Below are 17122 nucleotides of genomic sequence, written 5' to 3'. Positions count from 1 at the left end.
ATTTAAGGAAAAAACTGGAAAAAGGACAACAAAGAAGAGGGACAAAGGGAAAGTATTCGTAACGACTTTTAAAATAAACTTTTCACCATCAGTGACAATGGAGCCACCACATTTTAACCAAAATGTCACAGTCCCTAGAGAAGAAGTGCCAATAAAGAAAGCCAAGATGTGGAAAGCAGCCAGTCTATGCTAGAGGTGATGCCAAAGGTGTCAGAAAGAGGGATGGATACCAGAAACTCAGAAATTTTGAAAAAGAGACAGTGAATACTAATAACTATGCCTTTTGTCTCATCTCTACAAAGTGTTTATGACAATAATTTACACATGCATTATAAGGGCATGAGAAGTAAACAGGCAGGCTTTTACAAATGATATTCTATGACAACTCACATATTTATAATCGCATGATTTATGGAAGGGTAGAAAGAATACAGGGCACTGTGCTAGGTACCAAGTATACAAGAATAAAAAAGCAAACATTCCCTGCTCTCACAGCACTTAAACTATTATGGAGACAAAAAATACACATATAAACACATACTGAATAAATATATTCAAAAAATGCCAGGTGGTTCATGGACAGAGGGCACTAGTATTTGGAGGAGTCAGAAAAAAGTTTCATGTAGAAGGTAATGCTGAGCAGTCTTGAAGAAAGCAAGGCATTTTCTAAGTTAGAGGTGAGATGGGGATGTGAGAAGCATGCACACTGTGTATGAAGAACAATAATCTTGGCTAGACCATAGAGTATGGGAAGGAGAGCAATATTTAACCGCGTTGTAGGTTGTGGCCAAGTTGTGAGGGGCTTTCAAAATCCAACAGAGAAGTTTCTATTTTATAACAGGGGCATTAGGAGTTTCTGGAGTTTATTGAGTGGGGGACTGATATGGTAAGACCTGTGCTTAAGAAAAATCACTTTGGAAACTGTGCAAAGAATAGATTAGAATGGAAAGAGAGTTGAGGTGGCAGACCAATGCGCTATTCCTTGCAGCAAAGATTAAAAAAAGAAAAAAAAACAGGTGGATAAAACCAGTCGATACATCAGTTGTGTCTGACTACATGCACTGCTCTGCACCCACAGTACTCCATCTCTGCAAAGAGGGGAAGCTGGTGCATTTTCTCAATTCTTATCCAGGGCCAAGCTTGGTCATTAAAATTACCTATTAGTTCTGTACTGTAAAGAGGAAGTTCATCTCAGAGGGAAGGAATTGGGAAGGTCTTCCCATTGAATGTGGGATTTAAGCTGAATCCTGAAAGAAGTCAGGAGGCTGAGGTGAGGAGGGAAAGCACTTCAGGTATTCACAGCCAGTGAAAGACCAAGGGAGTGAAAGAAGGAATGTCATGGGGGAGGAGCAACAAAAGAATGAGTGTAGCTGCATCCTGGAGTACACAAATGGTAGGAAAGTTCAGGAAGACTAGCTATGTAGGCAGGTGTCAGGTTGTGAAAGGCTTCAAATGTGACATTCACATAGAGGCTCATATTTTTGATCCTGGAGGTTGTAGGGAACCACTGGAGATGGAGTAGGGGTGACATGGTCAGATCTGCACTTTAGGAAACACTTTGGCAGCTGAGTGAAAAATGGATTGGAGCAGGAGATAGGGAGACCAATTAGAAGTTACTCAAGTTATCCAGGTGCCAGGTGATAAGGGACGATAGCAGGGTAGCAGCTGTGTGAATGGAGAGAACCTCTCTGTGAGAGAGGGTACAAAGATGGAAATGACTAGCCTTGGCAACTGATTGGCTATGTAGGGTGAGTGTGAGTAAGGAGTGAAGGATGAGGTTGTAATAATAATGATGATAACATTTATATAGTGCTTACTGTGTGCCAGGCACTTTATAATTATCATCTCATTTGATCCTCACAACAACTCTGGGAAGGAGGTGCTGTTATTATCCTCATTTTACAGAGGAGGAAACAGAGGCAAACATAGCTAGTAAGTGGCTAAGGCTGGATTTAAACTCAGGTGTTCTTGACTTCAGGCCCACCACTCTATCCACTGTGCCACTTAGTTGCAAGCTTGGGTGGGTGGAAGGATGGTAGTACCATCAACAGTAATATAGAAAGTAGGGAAGAGGAATGGGTTTGGGAGGAAAGATGAGTTGTGTTTTGAGCATGGTGTGTTTGAGATATCTATGGAATATCCAGATGAGGAGAAGCAGTCAGTAATGTGAGACTGGAACTAGGAGAGAGGATTAGGGCTGGATATATAGATCTAGGAATCAACTTCATAGAGGTGATAATTGAACTCTTGGGAACAAGTAAGATCACCAGATGATACACTATAATAGAATATAGAGAAAAAAAGAGAAGATGGCCCAGGATAGAGCATTGGAGGATATCCATAGTTGGTGAGTATAACCTAAATGAAGATCCAGTAAAGGAGACAGGTCTTTTGAGGCCAGACAGGTGGAAAGAGAACCAGGAGAGAGCAGTGTCATGAAAACCTAAATAGGAGAGAGTATCTAGTTGGCAAGATTTATGGCCCTGGTGTCATGCTTAACTCTTTACTCTCATTCATCCCACATCTTCAAGCAAAATGTTTCTGGCATTTTGGCAAAATTTGGCAAAATTCATGCCAAATCTTATCATTTCTATCAACAGTTCTTAGATATGCCCTCTTCTTTCCATTTACACAGCTACCCGGGTGGGTAGCACAGTGGATAGAGCGCCAGGCCTGGAGTCAGGAAGAGCTGAGTTCAAACCTGGTCTTAGACACTTTCTAGTTGTGTCAAGTCACTTAACCTCTGTTTGCCTTAGTTTCTATAAAATGGAGATAATTACCTACCTTCCAGGGTTATTGTAAGGATCGAATCAAATAATAGTAAAGCACTTAGGACAGTACCTGGCACATGGTAAGCACTACATGAATGTTAGCTATTATCACTATTCTTATGATTATTACCACTCTAGTTCATACCCTCATCACCTCTCCTCTGGACTATTACAACAGCTTCCTAGTAGGTCTTCCAGCTTTGTCTTTTCCCCACTCATCTCTTCTCAGCTCCCAAAATGATTTTCTAAAGTGGAGGTCTGACCATGGCACTAGTGGTTCTTGTTACCTCTAATGTCAAATATAAATTCCTATATCATTTTAAGCTCTTCACAACTACCTCCATCCTCCCTTTCCATCCTTCTTACCCATTACTTTCCTCCATATACTCTACATTCAAACTGTACCAGTCTTTTTGCTGGTTTATACACACAGTTCTCCTTTTCCCATCTCCATGCTATTGCACTGTCCCTAGTTCCTAGAATGTTCTCCCATCTCATTTCTACCTCTTGGAATACCTATGTTTTATTCAAGACTCAGCTCAAATTCCTTTTTCTGCATTAGGCCTTCCTTTCCTGGTTTCTGCCAGCTGCTAGTACCTCCCCCTTCAAGGGTACCTCATATTTACTTTATATGGGCTTTGTATGGACTGATATGTGTGTTTTGCATATGCCTCAATCTCCCATGATGGAGCTCCCTTCCTTGAGAACAGGGAGTGTTGCACTTTTCTCTTTGTGTCCTTGGTGCCTACTGCAGTTCACAAAGAGTGCTTTCTTGGCCTCCATGCTCTCTTTCAGCCCTCATGCCTTTGTTTCCAGTACTCGAAAAGCTCTCATCTCTTCAGTGTCCTCAGGCCTGTTCAAAATCCTACCCATCCTTTAAAGTTCAGCTCAAATGGCACCTTCTCTACAAAACCTTTCCATCCCTTCCCCCTCTGCCACCTTGGATTTTTGTCCTCTTTTACACTAAAATATTGTTTTCTGCTAAAGATATTTGCATATGTATCTGATCACCTAACTAGACTGTAAGCTTCAATGATAGTAGAGACCACATCCTATCTTTATATCTTTCCCAGCCGAGTCACATAGGAGGCACTTAAAGATCTATTGAGTAAATGTTGGTGAATGACTTTGCTTTAATATTGCATTCAGGTTATTTTACTTTAATCCACAGCAAGAAGTCCTATCAGATGAAGGTCTTACATTTTTTATTATGAGTGGTGAGGAATGCTCAGATTTCCAGGCTTTGAACCAAACTATAAATCAGGTTAAGTATTTTATTTTTCCAAGAAAATTTACTTTAATATTTCAGGACAAATTGAGAAATATGATGGAAGAGATCCAATTTTTATTATTAAATTTTGTTCTCTTATTTGCCTCTGGGAAGCTGTTAGTAAGGGACCTTCTGGGGAGTGGAACAAAGAAAATATTTTTTTATCTTTTGCCTGTTATCTAATTTTTGCCGGTTGGTTTATGCATTGATGAATGGCCGGATGAATCTTACTATTGTTGTCCTTATTACATCACAACAGCTCTTACGCCCCATGTCTAGTTTAGGAAAAAGCGCTCTATTATCTTTTCTTCCCTCTTAATTTATGTCAAAGAAGTTGAAACACAGATTGTTGAGGGAAACTTTTCCATAAAATGGCACAGAAAATAGCTTCTATAAAGGTACCAAGGTGTACTGTAGTGCCATATTTATCTAGGGTATGTTACTAGTGGAACTTTAGAGATAACCTTAACAAAGATTTATTAAAATGTGCAGGCAGGAAACTAAATAAATTTAAATTACTAATGATAGAGATGAAGACTAATCTTAGAAAATATATTTGCCGCACAGGCTCATCAGTGGTTAGTGGAAAGTTGGCTAGATTTAGAGGGCCTGGGTTCAAATCTTGTCCCTGCCATTTATTACTTATGTGAACTTTCCTTCACTAGTTGTCAGTTTCCTTATCTATAAAATGAGCAAGTTGGACCATATGACTTCATCATCCTTTTCCTGCTCTAAATCTATCATCCTTTGATTCTTTTGGTGATTCAGATGCCATAAAACTTAGACTTGAGTTTAGAACTCTCTGTTCCTTAAGATTCAGTTTCACAGAATCTTGGAGTTGGAAGAACCTCAGAGGTCACTTCTCTACAACTTATCTGATATAGTAGAGTAAAAGAACTTTGTTCAAGCAAAATTTTCTCAAAACAAAACAAAACCCAAAGAAAGCTAGAAGAGCACCAGATGCATTTGAAAAACCAAGAATAGGTCAGTATAGCTGGAGTACACAGTTTGTGACATAGAATAACATGAAATAAGTAGAGTGACACCACATTGTGGAGGGTCTCAAATGCCAGGCAAAGGAATTTGAGCTTGGTTGGTAACAGAAAGCCCACTTTTCCTGACTATACTTCATTTGTCAAAAGCATATAGAACTGATTTTCTTCTTGGCATTGAACAGAGATTAAAAAATGATAGTTATGAAAAACATGCTGCATTAAGTAACTTAGAAAACTTTACGGATATGGATGATGAAAAAATCATGGAAGAAGTAATTTTTCCGGATTTACTTGAAATAATGTCTTCTGAATATGAAGATGATCAAATACGGATTGAAAAAGAGCAGGAATACATTTTTGTGCCAAGCAGTTCTCCAGGTATTTTGTTTTTCAAATAAAATATTAATGTAATTAATAAATCAAGATTGCTTTGTATGCTGTATAGAAGTTTCATGGTTAAAAAACCATAGTAGAAATGAAATATATGAACATTTTAAAAGGATTTTTTTGTGAAATTCTCTTAGGATAATTTTTGGGGACAAATTACATTTCCATTTTATGAAGTTAATTTTATATTTGTATATGATGTTTTTGGATCATGTGTTATTTTCTGAAGAGGTCTATATTTCCATTATTTTCATCAGAGCCAGCCTTGTGCTTCCTACTTGATGAAGAAATAGCTTTGTTTTAAAGATACACTGTAATGTCCCCTGCACCACTACATAGGAATAAAAGGATAATTCTGTCAGCCAAATAGTTTTTTTTAAAGTATCTGCTATGTGCCAGGCACTGAACTAAGTCCTGGAGATACAAAGAAAGGCAAAACAAACAAACAAACAAGCAAACAAACAAAAACTAAACCAGTCCCTGTTCTTAAGAAGCTCAGTTTCTCGGAGGACATAGCATGCTAATGACTATATACAAACAAGATATAAACAAGTAAAATGGGGATAATCTTAGAAGGCACTAAAATTAAGGAGGACTGGGAAGGGATTCTTGCAAGAGGTAAGACTTTAGCTAAGACATTGAAGGAAACCAGTAAAGCTAGAAGGAGGAAGCTAGAAGGAGGACCAGGAAGCTAGAAGGAGGAAGAATATTCAAGGCATGAAGAATAGCCAGTGAAAATATTCAGAGTTGGGAGTGTCTTGTGGGAAGAACAACAAGGAAACTGGTGTCACTGGATTGCAGAGTACATAGAGGGGACTAAGGTGCAAGAAGATAGGAAAGGTAGGAAGGAGGCAGATTACAAAGCACTTTAAAGGCCAAATAGAAAATTTTATATTTCATCCTGGAGGTAATAGGGAGCTACTATAGTTTACTGGATGGGGTTGGGGAAGGGATATGTGTGTGTGTGTGTGTGTGTGTGAAATAGTCAGATCTGCATTATAGGAAGATCAATTTGACAGCTGAGTGAAGGAAATTAGGGAGAAACTTGAGGCAGGGAGACCAATCAGCAGGCTATTGGAGTAGTCCAAGGATGAGGTGAAGAAGGCTTGTACCAGGGTGGTTGCATTGTCAGAGAAAGAAGGGATCATAGGCAAGAGATGTTACAAAGGTAAAACTGTCAGGATTTAACAAGTTGGATGTAGGGGTCAGGGTGAGAGAGAGTGAAAAGTTGAGGACAACACTGAGTTTGCAAGCCTGAGAAACATAGAGAAGTTAGAAAGAGAGGAGTTTGCTGGGGAAAGATATTGAGTTCGGTTCTGGACATGTTGAAGAGAGTGATCAACAATGTCAGAGGTTGAGAACTGAGGAAAGGCCACGAGATTTGTCCATTGAAAGTCATCAGTAACCTTGGAGAGAGCAGTTTAGTTGTATTTTGAGGCTAGGCTATAGAAAGATAACGAGAATGATAGGAAGAGAAGTGGGGATACCCACTGTAGATGGCTTTCTCAAGGAGTTAAGTTACAAAAGGGAAGGAAGAAACAGAATACAAGCTAATGGGGTTATTGAGTAATAAGGCAGACTGTAAATTATATCAATTCTCCAAAAGCATGGCTAATATGAATGTATAATTGGCTTTCATAATCCATTTAGTAGAAGAAAACAACAAAAATAATCCCAAATGATAATTAAACTGTATTTGGCTTTGAAATGTATGTTTGTATACATAATTGATCTAGATGGGTTCGATGTCTTAGAATCCAAACTGTGATTCTGTGCGTATAGAAGCAACCAAGTACCTTGAAAGTGTTACATCAGTGGAATTAATGATTCAGTGGTCACGAAGACAGGCAGTCTTGTTTCAGTTTCTGAATATACTTATTTTTCATTATTATTAAGAATGCCTTGTTCATTTTCTTTTTTCTCAAACCTGTACTCCTGGCTTGCTATCTTGTTGGCTCCTGACTGAAGCTGATTACTGTTTGTCTGGTTTGGGTTTGGGACCAGACCTGTGGCTTCCTTGGTAAAAGATAACAGTTTTCAGAGTATGGTCTGGGGGACCTCTAAGGGTCCCCAAAACCTTTTCAGGAGGTTCATGAAGTTGAAACTATTTTCATCATAATATTAAGATATTTTAACATTAGAAGTGAATATCAGTAGATTATCACCCAAATAAGCATAAAATTTCTTGGCAGGGCCCTTAATAATTTTTAAGAATTAAAGGGGTCCTGAGACCAAAAAGTATGAGATCTGGTATAGGGAATTCTCCCTAAGGAAACTTTCTCTATCAGTGAAGTAGCAGCTGCTCTTCAGTTGGTTGTCTTAGAGAGCTGCCAGGGTACTGAGAGGTGAAGGGACTTGTCTCATAAATATTTTTGAAAGGTGGGATTTGAATAGACCTGCCCTTATTTCTCTCTGCCACATTGCCCCTCAATGATTTATAGTTAATATGATAAGAATAAAAATTCAGTGCAACTCCAACCCACACTAAATTACAAAATGATGACTATAAAAATATAATTTATGTACTAAGAGTTTATGATTAATAAACACCACAACCAAACAAATTAATCAGGGCCTAGGAAGGTAGGACCACCAAATAAAGTGTTTTCATCACATATAAAGATCCTCTGTAAATTTTTTTAATTTTATCCTTGCATTTATTTTTGCTTGTCTTAAGATTTTTTTGACCAAAATGTTTAGGCTGGCAGCCCTATGCAAACAAAATCCTTGATTTAGGAAGAGCTAAAAGTTGTCAGCTTCCCCTGTGCCATTTAGAATTCTTCTCTACTTCTCACAGACATCCTGAACAGTGTACATTTTCTTTCTTTATTCTTCACACTTCCTGAGTTGTTTTGGTTTAAAAGCCTTCATGCCAGATTTCAGTAGTAGGGTAGCTGATGGTTTATTTTCACCCCCTATATTTTATCAGTACTGATTTACTATTTTAGGCTTCCAGAAATATATTTAACATATCATGTATGTATATAACATATACATACATATATATATGTATATAACATATCATGAATATATATAATATATTGTTTTAAGTGATCAACCGAGATAAGCTGCCAAAAAATATGATACCACGTATCTTAGAAGATGAAGGATTTTATATTAAAAAAAAACCAGAAACATATAAAAGGACTTGTAACAAAATGGAAAATCGCCTACTTATACTGGAAGAGGTAAGTGCACCAATTATTTAAAATAATTAAAACAGTTGATACTTATATATAGTGCTTAAGCATCAAGTTAAAATTTTTCAGTATAGTTATGTAAAGTTATTTTAATACAACTTTTTTCATTTTTTCTGAAATATTTTTAATAGGGAAAATGCTGGTTTGAAGAAAGTGGAGAAATAATTTCATTACCTTCTCCAATTAAGCAGTCATGGAATTTCAGAAAGCTCACTACTGTTGAAACCTTGAATCCAGGATTAAAAACGATTTATAAGAAGGTAATCAACAAACATTTTTGTAGTTCTAGAGTTTTTCTAGTATCTAGTCATTATTGACATTTCCCTGGGCTAAATTGTGAACTTTTTAAAAATCATCATTGAGGATAATGGTATAGGGGACCAATTTGGGGCAAGGGTAACATGGGCAAAAGTAAGGTGGGAAAATACTCGTACATTTCAAAGATCTTTAATTTGATCAGTGGAAGTATTCCTTCTACTGATGCTATGGCTTCTTTTAACTTTAGCTAGTCTGATCCTGGTCAATGTTCATGCAAATTGTCAGTGAGTCCATATATGAAGCTTTATTGCCTTTGTTTTCTGCCAGAGCTTGCACTCGCTTAGCATAGCTGTCAAGAAACCAGTCACTTCCATACCATGCGTTGGTGTAGAACTTTAGTGGAGAAGTAAAAACATAGGCTTGAAGAATTATAAAAATTATCACAATATGCAAGAATTTACTCACCAGATTATTTTCCTTATCCTGCTGCTAATGCAGGAAAGGGGAAAAAAGGAGGACGCTCCAATTACCAATAGGACAGTTTCACCAGAAGTGCATCATCCCTTGCTGCCTTATGAAGATTGAACCAGTTCATATGGAATGTAACAGTTGGCAGGAATAACCTTTCCATTTTAGAAGGAGTAGTACTTCTCTAACACAAAGAAGAGTTAAGATCCTAGTGCCATTCCACAAAAGTCTTTCCATCTCAAAATATAAGATGAACTAGGTAGTACTGGCATCAGTTTTAGAGAATTAGGCCAATTTCTCACAGTGCTTCTTTTGGAAAATGTGTTTCAGGTTCCAACATGTATGTCTCCACATCTGCTCTTTGGCAACAGGATTGTGAGAGATTTAGTAGTCATTAAGAGGATACCAGTTGTTGAAAAAAGAGAAACAGTGGTGTTTAAAAGTCTATTAGAATCTCTCTTTGGCAACAGGATTGTGAGAGATTTAGTAGTGATTAAGAGGATACCAGTTGTTGAAAAAAGAGAAACAGTGGTGTTTAAAAGTCTATTAGAATCTTACTCTAACCAACTGAACTAATAAGACTTGTTAAATAGTTCTACCTTATAAAATTATTGAAAATCAGTTTTAGAAAATTCATTTGATTATGAATACATGGTAAATATTTTTCTTTCAAAAGGCAATAAAATCAGACATAGAAAGCTGTTTCAGAAGCAAGATAGAAGGCCAGAGGGAAATGTGCCAACTAGATCTCAACATCTCAGTGTTACAGTTCAGCCATCATCCTCTCTTCAATCAAGAACAAGTACTGTGCTCTAGGCTACTCCAACTTTATGAATGTTTTCAAAACAGACAACAGCAAAATATACCTCACTTGCTATATGAAAAAGTAAGAACATACTTTTTTGTTCATGTAACAAAATGATCAATGTTGAAATAGTAAGATAAACTGATTATTAAGAGTCAACTTCTCTTAGAACATGTTCATTTAACTTTATATTTAGTCATTTAAATCAGAACAGTAATTGAACTTGCCTGTGATGGGGAAATGAGACAGACTTAGTAATAGTGTAGGGGTGGAAAGTTAGAGTAGGATGAACTTGGGGATTATTCACAGAAAACAAAATAAGATGAATTAAGCAATTTTCATTACCTAGCTCTCTGTTTATTAGTTTGGTATGGTCTGTACCAGTAGAATTCAATCTGGTTGATACAGATAGTTTTTCATAGCATTGTGGAATAGGGCCGAGCACACCTTAAGTTTCTGACACTGGAGGAAGGTGACTTGGAAATAAATGTGAAGGGGCAGAATCAAGATGACAGAATGAGAAGAAATATTAGAGTCTAGCTCCTGTACCTCACTTCCTTGACAGAGATCTAGAGAATTCATCAGACTAAATTTTGATTGAGAAAGCCACAGAAGTTACAGTAAGTCATCTTTCCAGATCAGGAAGGGTTAGAGAGATAAAGAGAGATCTGTAGACACTAGGGAGGGTTTCTGGCCAAGAGCTTGCATGGCTATGGTGACAGTGGTGTGGATCACCGCAGCACCCAGGAACTGAGAGAGGGTTGAGATAGGGCAACAGAAGGGGACCCCAAGGGACCCCTGAGCAAATGCTAGGAACAAGTGTCATCTGGCAACTCCATGACCCAATAGTTAGTGCTGGGTCAGAGATCCAGGGCAGAGAACAGTTATAAGCATTAGTCCTAGATGTGTACTGAACACAGAACAAGTTTCTGAAAGCACATGTTAGCTATGTGGATTGTCTTTGATGCCAGGAGTAGAGTGCAGAATCCCAGATCAAAGAGGAGCCAGTAGGGCAATTGCTCTGAACTTGGAAAGCCTCCCAGTGGGCAAATAGTGGCTAAGTCCAAACTTCCAACTAGAAACAAACCAATAGACCCAAACTTAGGTCAGGAACTTGAAGAGCTCAGACCAAGAGGGCAGTGAATAGTCCCCTCCCCACCCCAGATCACACTAGTTTGGGAAAAATGAAAGCTTGAAGATCCTCAGCCAGAGCTGTGAAAGTCTCAGAAGGATGTAAGAAGACAGAAACTCAGGACAAATATTCTACCCCTTCCCCCAAGAAGTGCATGGAGCTCAGCACTAATACCAAGTCCAAAGTGAAGTATAACAACAACAACAAAAAACCCCAATTATGAAGAGCTATTATGATGACAGAGAGGCTCAGGACACAAACACAGAAGAGAATAACTAAAAAATATCTATAAGTAAAGCCTTAAAGATAAATGCAGCTTGGATACAAGTCCAACAAGAATCCTAAAAGAGTTAAAGAAGGAGCTAAAAATGATTTTAAAAACCAAAAGAGAGCAGCAGAAGACAGAATGGGAAAAGAGGCAATAACTGGGGAGAAAGGTATGAAAAGAGAATTAATAGCTTGGGAAAGAAAAAGATACAAAGCTTGTTGAAGAAAATAGCTCCTTGAAAATTAGAATTGTCTAAATAGAAGCTAATGAATCAAAAGTCTGAAAAAATGGAAGAAACTATGAAATATCTCAGAAAAAGCAACAGATCCAGAAAATAGATAAAAGAAAGATTTAAGAATCACTTGGCTACCTTAAAGCCTTGAACAAAAAGGAGCCTAGACATCATATTTTAAGAGATCATAAAACAAAACTGTTCAGATACGTTAGAGAAAGAAGGCCAAGTAGAAATTTTTTAAAACCCATTAGTTACCTCCTGAAAGAAATCCCAAAATGAAAATTTCTGGGAATATTATAGCCAAAATGCAGAGCCTCAAGGTCAAGAAAAAAAATACCACAGGCAGCCAGAAAGAAAAAATTCAAGTAGCAAGAAGTCACAGTCAGGATCACATAAGACTTAGCAGCTACCATTTTGAAGGAGCAGAGAGTATAGAATATGATATTACAGAAGGCAAAAGATCTTAGGCTTATGACAAAGAATAATCAACCCACCAAAACTAAGTATAATGCTACAGGAGGAAAAACAGTATCTTTAATAAGAGAGAATATTTCCAAGCATTTGTGATGGAAAAGACCATGGCTGTGTAGATAATTTGCAATAAAAATATAGCACTCAAGAGAAACATAAAAAAATAAACATGAATGAGAAATCATGAAGGACTAAACAAAAGTTAAACTGTTTCCATTCTGATGTGGGGAGACGATACATGTAACTCCTCATCAAGGAATCATAGGGGTAGTATAATTAGATAGAGATTTGATTCTGCTTTCGTTAGATGATTGCAAAAGAAGAATGGAATGGGTGGGGAAGGTGAATACTTTGGGAGATTGGGGAAAGAAGAATAATGGGGAAAATTCTCTCATATAAATAAGGTATGCCAAAAAGGAGTTTATACAAGGAAGCAACAGTGGCAGAGGGAGCAGATGACACTTGAACTGATTTCTCATTTGAACTGGTTAAATAAAGGAAGAAAATACATATACACACAGATGGGTAATACATCTTACTCATCAGGCAAAATAGGAAGGAAAAGTATTAAGGGAAAAGGGGAAAACAAGAGGGACAGTAGGTTAAGGGAATCAGTCAGAAGCAGACAGACTCTTAAAGAGGGGGCAGGCTAAAAAGGGAAGACTAAATATAAGAGAATAGGATAAAGGGAAATACATAGTTAGCAGTCATAACTGTGAATGTAAATGGGATGAACTCACCAATAAAACAGAAGAGAACAGTAGAAAGGATAAGAAATTAAAATACAAGAAACATACTTGAAATAGGCTAGAGTTAAAATGAAGAGCCTTTGAAGAATTGATTAAAAATTAATTGGAAACTAATTAACTTAATCCTAAGGAATGGGTGTGCAATCAATAATTTTGTTATAAAATACTACCAACAAGACAACATACCAAATTTGTGAGATGCAGCCAAAGCAAGACTTAAGGGAAAATTTCTATCTCTATTTTATCAGTAAAAGAAAGTGAACAAGCTGATCATCAAACTGGACATGTAGCTAAAAATCCCCCAGAAAACCAACAAATTTAAAACCCTCAATGAAACATTAAAATAGAAATCCTGAAAATCAAAGGACAGATTAACAAAATTGAAATTAATAAGTATTAATAAAAATAATGAAAATTGAATTAATAAGAAAACTAGGAACTGTTTTTATATTAAAAACAATAAAATAGACAAGATGTTAGTTAATTTGATTGGGGCAGCTAGGTGGTACAGTGGCTAGAACTCTAGGCCTGGAGTCAGGAAGACTAAGTTCAAATCTGACCTCAGACACTTAATAGCTGTGTGACCCTCGGCAAGTCACTTAACTCTGCCTTAGTTTCCACAACTACAAAATGAGCTGGAGAAGGAAATGTTAAACCACTCCAGTATCTTTGCCAAGAAAAGCCCAAATGGGGTCATGAAGCACTGGACATGACTGAAATGACTGAACAGCAACAAAAATTTGATTAAGAATAAAAAGAAAATCAAATTACCAGTATCAAAAATGAAAAAGGTAAATTCATAACCAACAAAGAAGAAATAAAAACAATTGTTAGGAGCCATTTAGTCCAATTACATGCCAATAAAACTGACACCTAAACAAAATGGATGAAAATTTACAAATACATAAATTGCCCAGATGAACAAACAGGATTTAGAATAATTAATTAACCCTATCTTAGAAAAATAAATTGAGCGAGCCAGAAATGAAATCCTTTGAAGAAAAGCAGTATGGCAGAAATTGGGCATGTACCAATGTCTTAACACCATTTATCAAGATAAGGTTAAAATGGACATATGACCTAGATATAAAGACAGAGATTACAAAAAAATTAAAAGAACATGGAACATATTACTTATCAGACTTAAGGATAGGCAGACAATTTTAAACAGGAGATAGAGAGCAAAGTTAGGTGTAAAATGAATAATTTCAATTACATTAAATGAAAAAGGTTTTGTACAAATAAAACAAATGTCACCAAGATCAGAAGGAAAGCAGAAAATTGAGGGAAAATTTTTTATAGTTAGTTTCTCAGATAAAGGTCTCGTATCTCAAATATGTAAAGAACTTCGTCAGATCTATAATAATATGAGTCATTCCCCAATTACAAATGGTCAAAGGATATGAACAGGCAGTTTTCCAATGAAGAAATCAAAACAATTTATAGTCATATGAAAAAATACTCTAAATCAGGAGAACATTATACACAATAACACTGCAATGGTCATCAATGATTGATCTAGCTTTTCTCAGCAATGCAGTGATCCAGGATAATTCCAGAAGACTCAGAAAATGCTATCCACATCCAGAAAAAGAACTGATGGAGTATGAATGCAGATCAAAGCATACTGTTTTCATTTTGGGGTTTTTCCATATTTTTTCCTTTTGTTCTATTTCTTCTTTCACGATGTGACTAATATAGAAGTATGTTTTTTTAAGTGCTCTAAATCATTCTTGATTAGACAGATGCAAATTAAAACAACCTTGAGATATCATTTTACACCTACCAGATGGCTAAGACAATTCAAGGGGAAAGTGACAAATGTTGGAGGGGATGTGGTAAAATTGAAACACTAATTCATTGTTGGTGAAATTATGAAGTGATCCAGCCATTTTTAAGAGCAATCTGGAATTATGCCCAAAGAATTATTAAACTCCCTGTGCCCTTTGACTCAGAAATACAACTAGTAGGTCTATTTCCAAAGATGATTAAGGAAAAAGGAAAAGAACCTACATGTTCTAAAATGTTTCTAGCAACTCTCTTTGTGGTGGCAAAGAACTGGAAATTGTAGTAATGCTCATCAACTGGGGAATGACTGAACAAGATGTAGAATGTGATTGTGATAGAATACTACCGTGCTATTATAAGAAATGATGAACTCAATGATCTTAGAAAAACATGGAAAGACTTACACAAAATAATGAAGAGTGAAATGAGAACCAAGAGAATATTGTACACAATAACAGCAATATTGTTTTAAGAATGATGTTGAGTGAATAAGCCATTTTGTCTATTATATATATCCAAATTAACTATAAAGGACATATGAAGAAAGATACTATCTGCATTCAGAGAAAAGACTGATAAATAGAAATTTGTAGAGAATAATTTTACACACACACACAAACACACACACATACACACACATATATTTGCATGCATGTGTGTGTGTTTGTGTCTAATAGGGAAGGGAAAAAAAGAAATTTACATGATAATTTTATTATATATTTAAAAAGGAATAGCAAGTTGTACATAATAGATTTGCAGTTTCATGTGCAATTATATTTTTATTGTAACTGTTCTGGAAATGCTGGTTTTATTCCATAAATTAAAAATAAATAAATGTGAAAAATGCTCACAATCACTAATAATTAGAGAAATACTAATTAAAACAAGTCATGAGGTACCATTTCATACCCATTAGATTAGCCAAGATGACAAAAAAGTAAAATGACAAATTCTGGAGGGGTTGTGGGAAAATAGGCCCATTAATACACTGTTGGAGGAGCTGTGAAGGTGATCCAACCATCCTGGAAAGCAATTTGGAACTATCCCCCAAAGCCGGTAAATTTTGAATTCCCTTGACCCAGCAATACCATTACTAAGTCTATATCCTAAAGAGATGAAAGAAGGAGGAAAAGGATCCATATATGCAAAAATATTTATAATAGCTCTTTTTTTACATAGCAAAGATTTGGAAAGTGAGGGGATGTTCATCATTTGGGGAATGGCTGAATGAGTTAGTTGTAGTATATGAATGTACTGGAATGCTATTATGCTGTAAGAAATGATGGTTTCAGAAAAAAAAGGAAGACTCATATAAACTGATGCAAAGTTAAATGAGAAGAACCAGTAGAACAATTTATACAATAACAGCAACATTGTAAGAAAAACCAACTTTGAAAGACTTAGTAATCTTAACATAATGACCAAGAACTTTTCCAAAGGACTCTTGATGAAACATATTATCTACCTCCAGATAGAGCTGATGGACTCAGAAAACTGAAGCATATTTTCTTCCCTTTCTTCCTTTTTTCCCTTCTTCCTCTACTTCTTCCCTTTCTCGCTTCTCCCTTTCCTTCTTCTCTCTCCCTTTCTCTTTTTTCTTTTCTCTCTTTCTGATATGACTAATGCTGGAATTTGTTTTGCATGTCCATACATATTTGTAGTGCATTTTATTTTTCTTATCTTTTCAATCGGTGGGGAAGGAGTAATAGCATTAAGAATTGACAACAAAATAAAATTGAATTTAAAAATAAAAATATATGAGAGAATATAAACAGAATGCAGTTTTCAGGTGAGGGATAGGTTTGTAACAGGTCAGATCAGTTCTAAATTAAAAATAATTGATTCTAATCATAGTCATAACCAATAATCTAAGTTGTATATTTCAACAAACTTAAAATGTCGTAGCTAGATTGACATTAACTTTGATTTATTTCTATTAGTAAATATGGAAAAGACCCTTAGAAATTCAGTGATCATAGAGGTCCTAGACTCTTTGGAAATGTATTCTTATACCGAGAGGGAATATCTTCTGAATTCCTTCCAGAACTGTTAACTAGAAAAAAGTACTTTCATCCAATCCTTCAACATCTGGATTCCTGGCAAAGAACAAGGGAGGGCTTTTCGCTGACCATAAGCAAAATTCTTTGAATCACCAAAAAGAAATAAAGAAGTGTGAAATTATGTATTTTTAGGGACGGAGCCAAGATGGCGGCTGGAAAGCAGAGACTTGCGTGAGTCCCTCCAAAAACCTATAAAAATGGCTCTGAACAAATTCTAGAACTTCAGAACCCACAAAATAGCAGAGGGAAGCAGGGCTCCAGGCTA

The 17122-nt window shown here is 36.3% G+C and overlaps 1 protein-coding gene across 1 annotated transcript in view; it reads left to right on the top strand.

Annotated features, from left to right (window-relative positions):
• CC2D2B (coiled-coil and C2 domain containing 2B) overlaps positions 1-17122 on the top strand; it is a 135979-nt gene that overhangs the window by 20577 nt on the left and 98280 nt on the right. Inside the window, 5 exon segments of the mRNA XM_036736534.1 lie at positions 3943-4035; positions 5219-5414; positions 8475-8611; positions 8755-8883; positions 10026-10235. Of these exon segments, the coding sequence (XP_036592429.1) occupies positions 3943-4035; positions 5219-5414; positions 8475-8611; positions 8755-8883; positions 10026-10235 (765 nt within the window).

Source organism: Trichosurus vulpecula, chromosome 8 (assembly GCF_011100635.1).
Source record: "Trichosurus vulpecula isolate mTriVul1 chromosome 8, mTriVul1.pri, whole genome shotgun sequence".
Lineage (NCBI taxonomy): Eukaryota > Metazoa > Chordata > Mammalia > Diprotodontia > Phalangeridae > Trichosurus > Trichosurus vulpecula.
The sequence above is the reverse complement of the archived record's forward strand: the minus strand, read 5'-3'. Positions and strand labels throughout refer to the sequence as shown.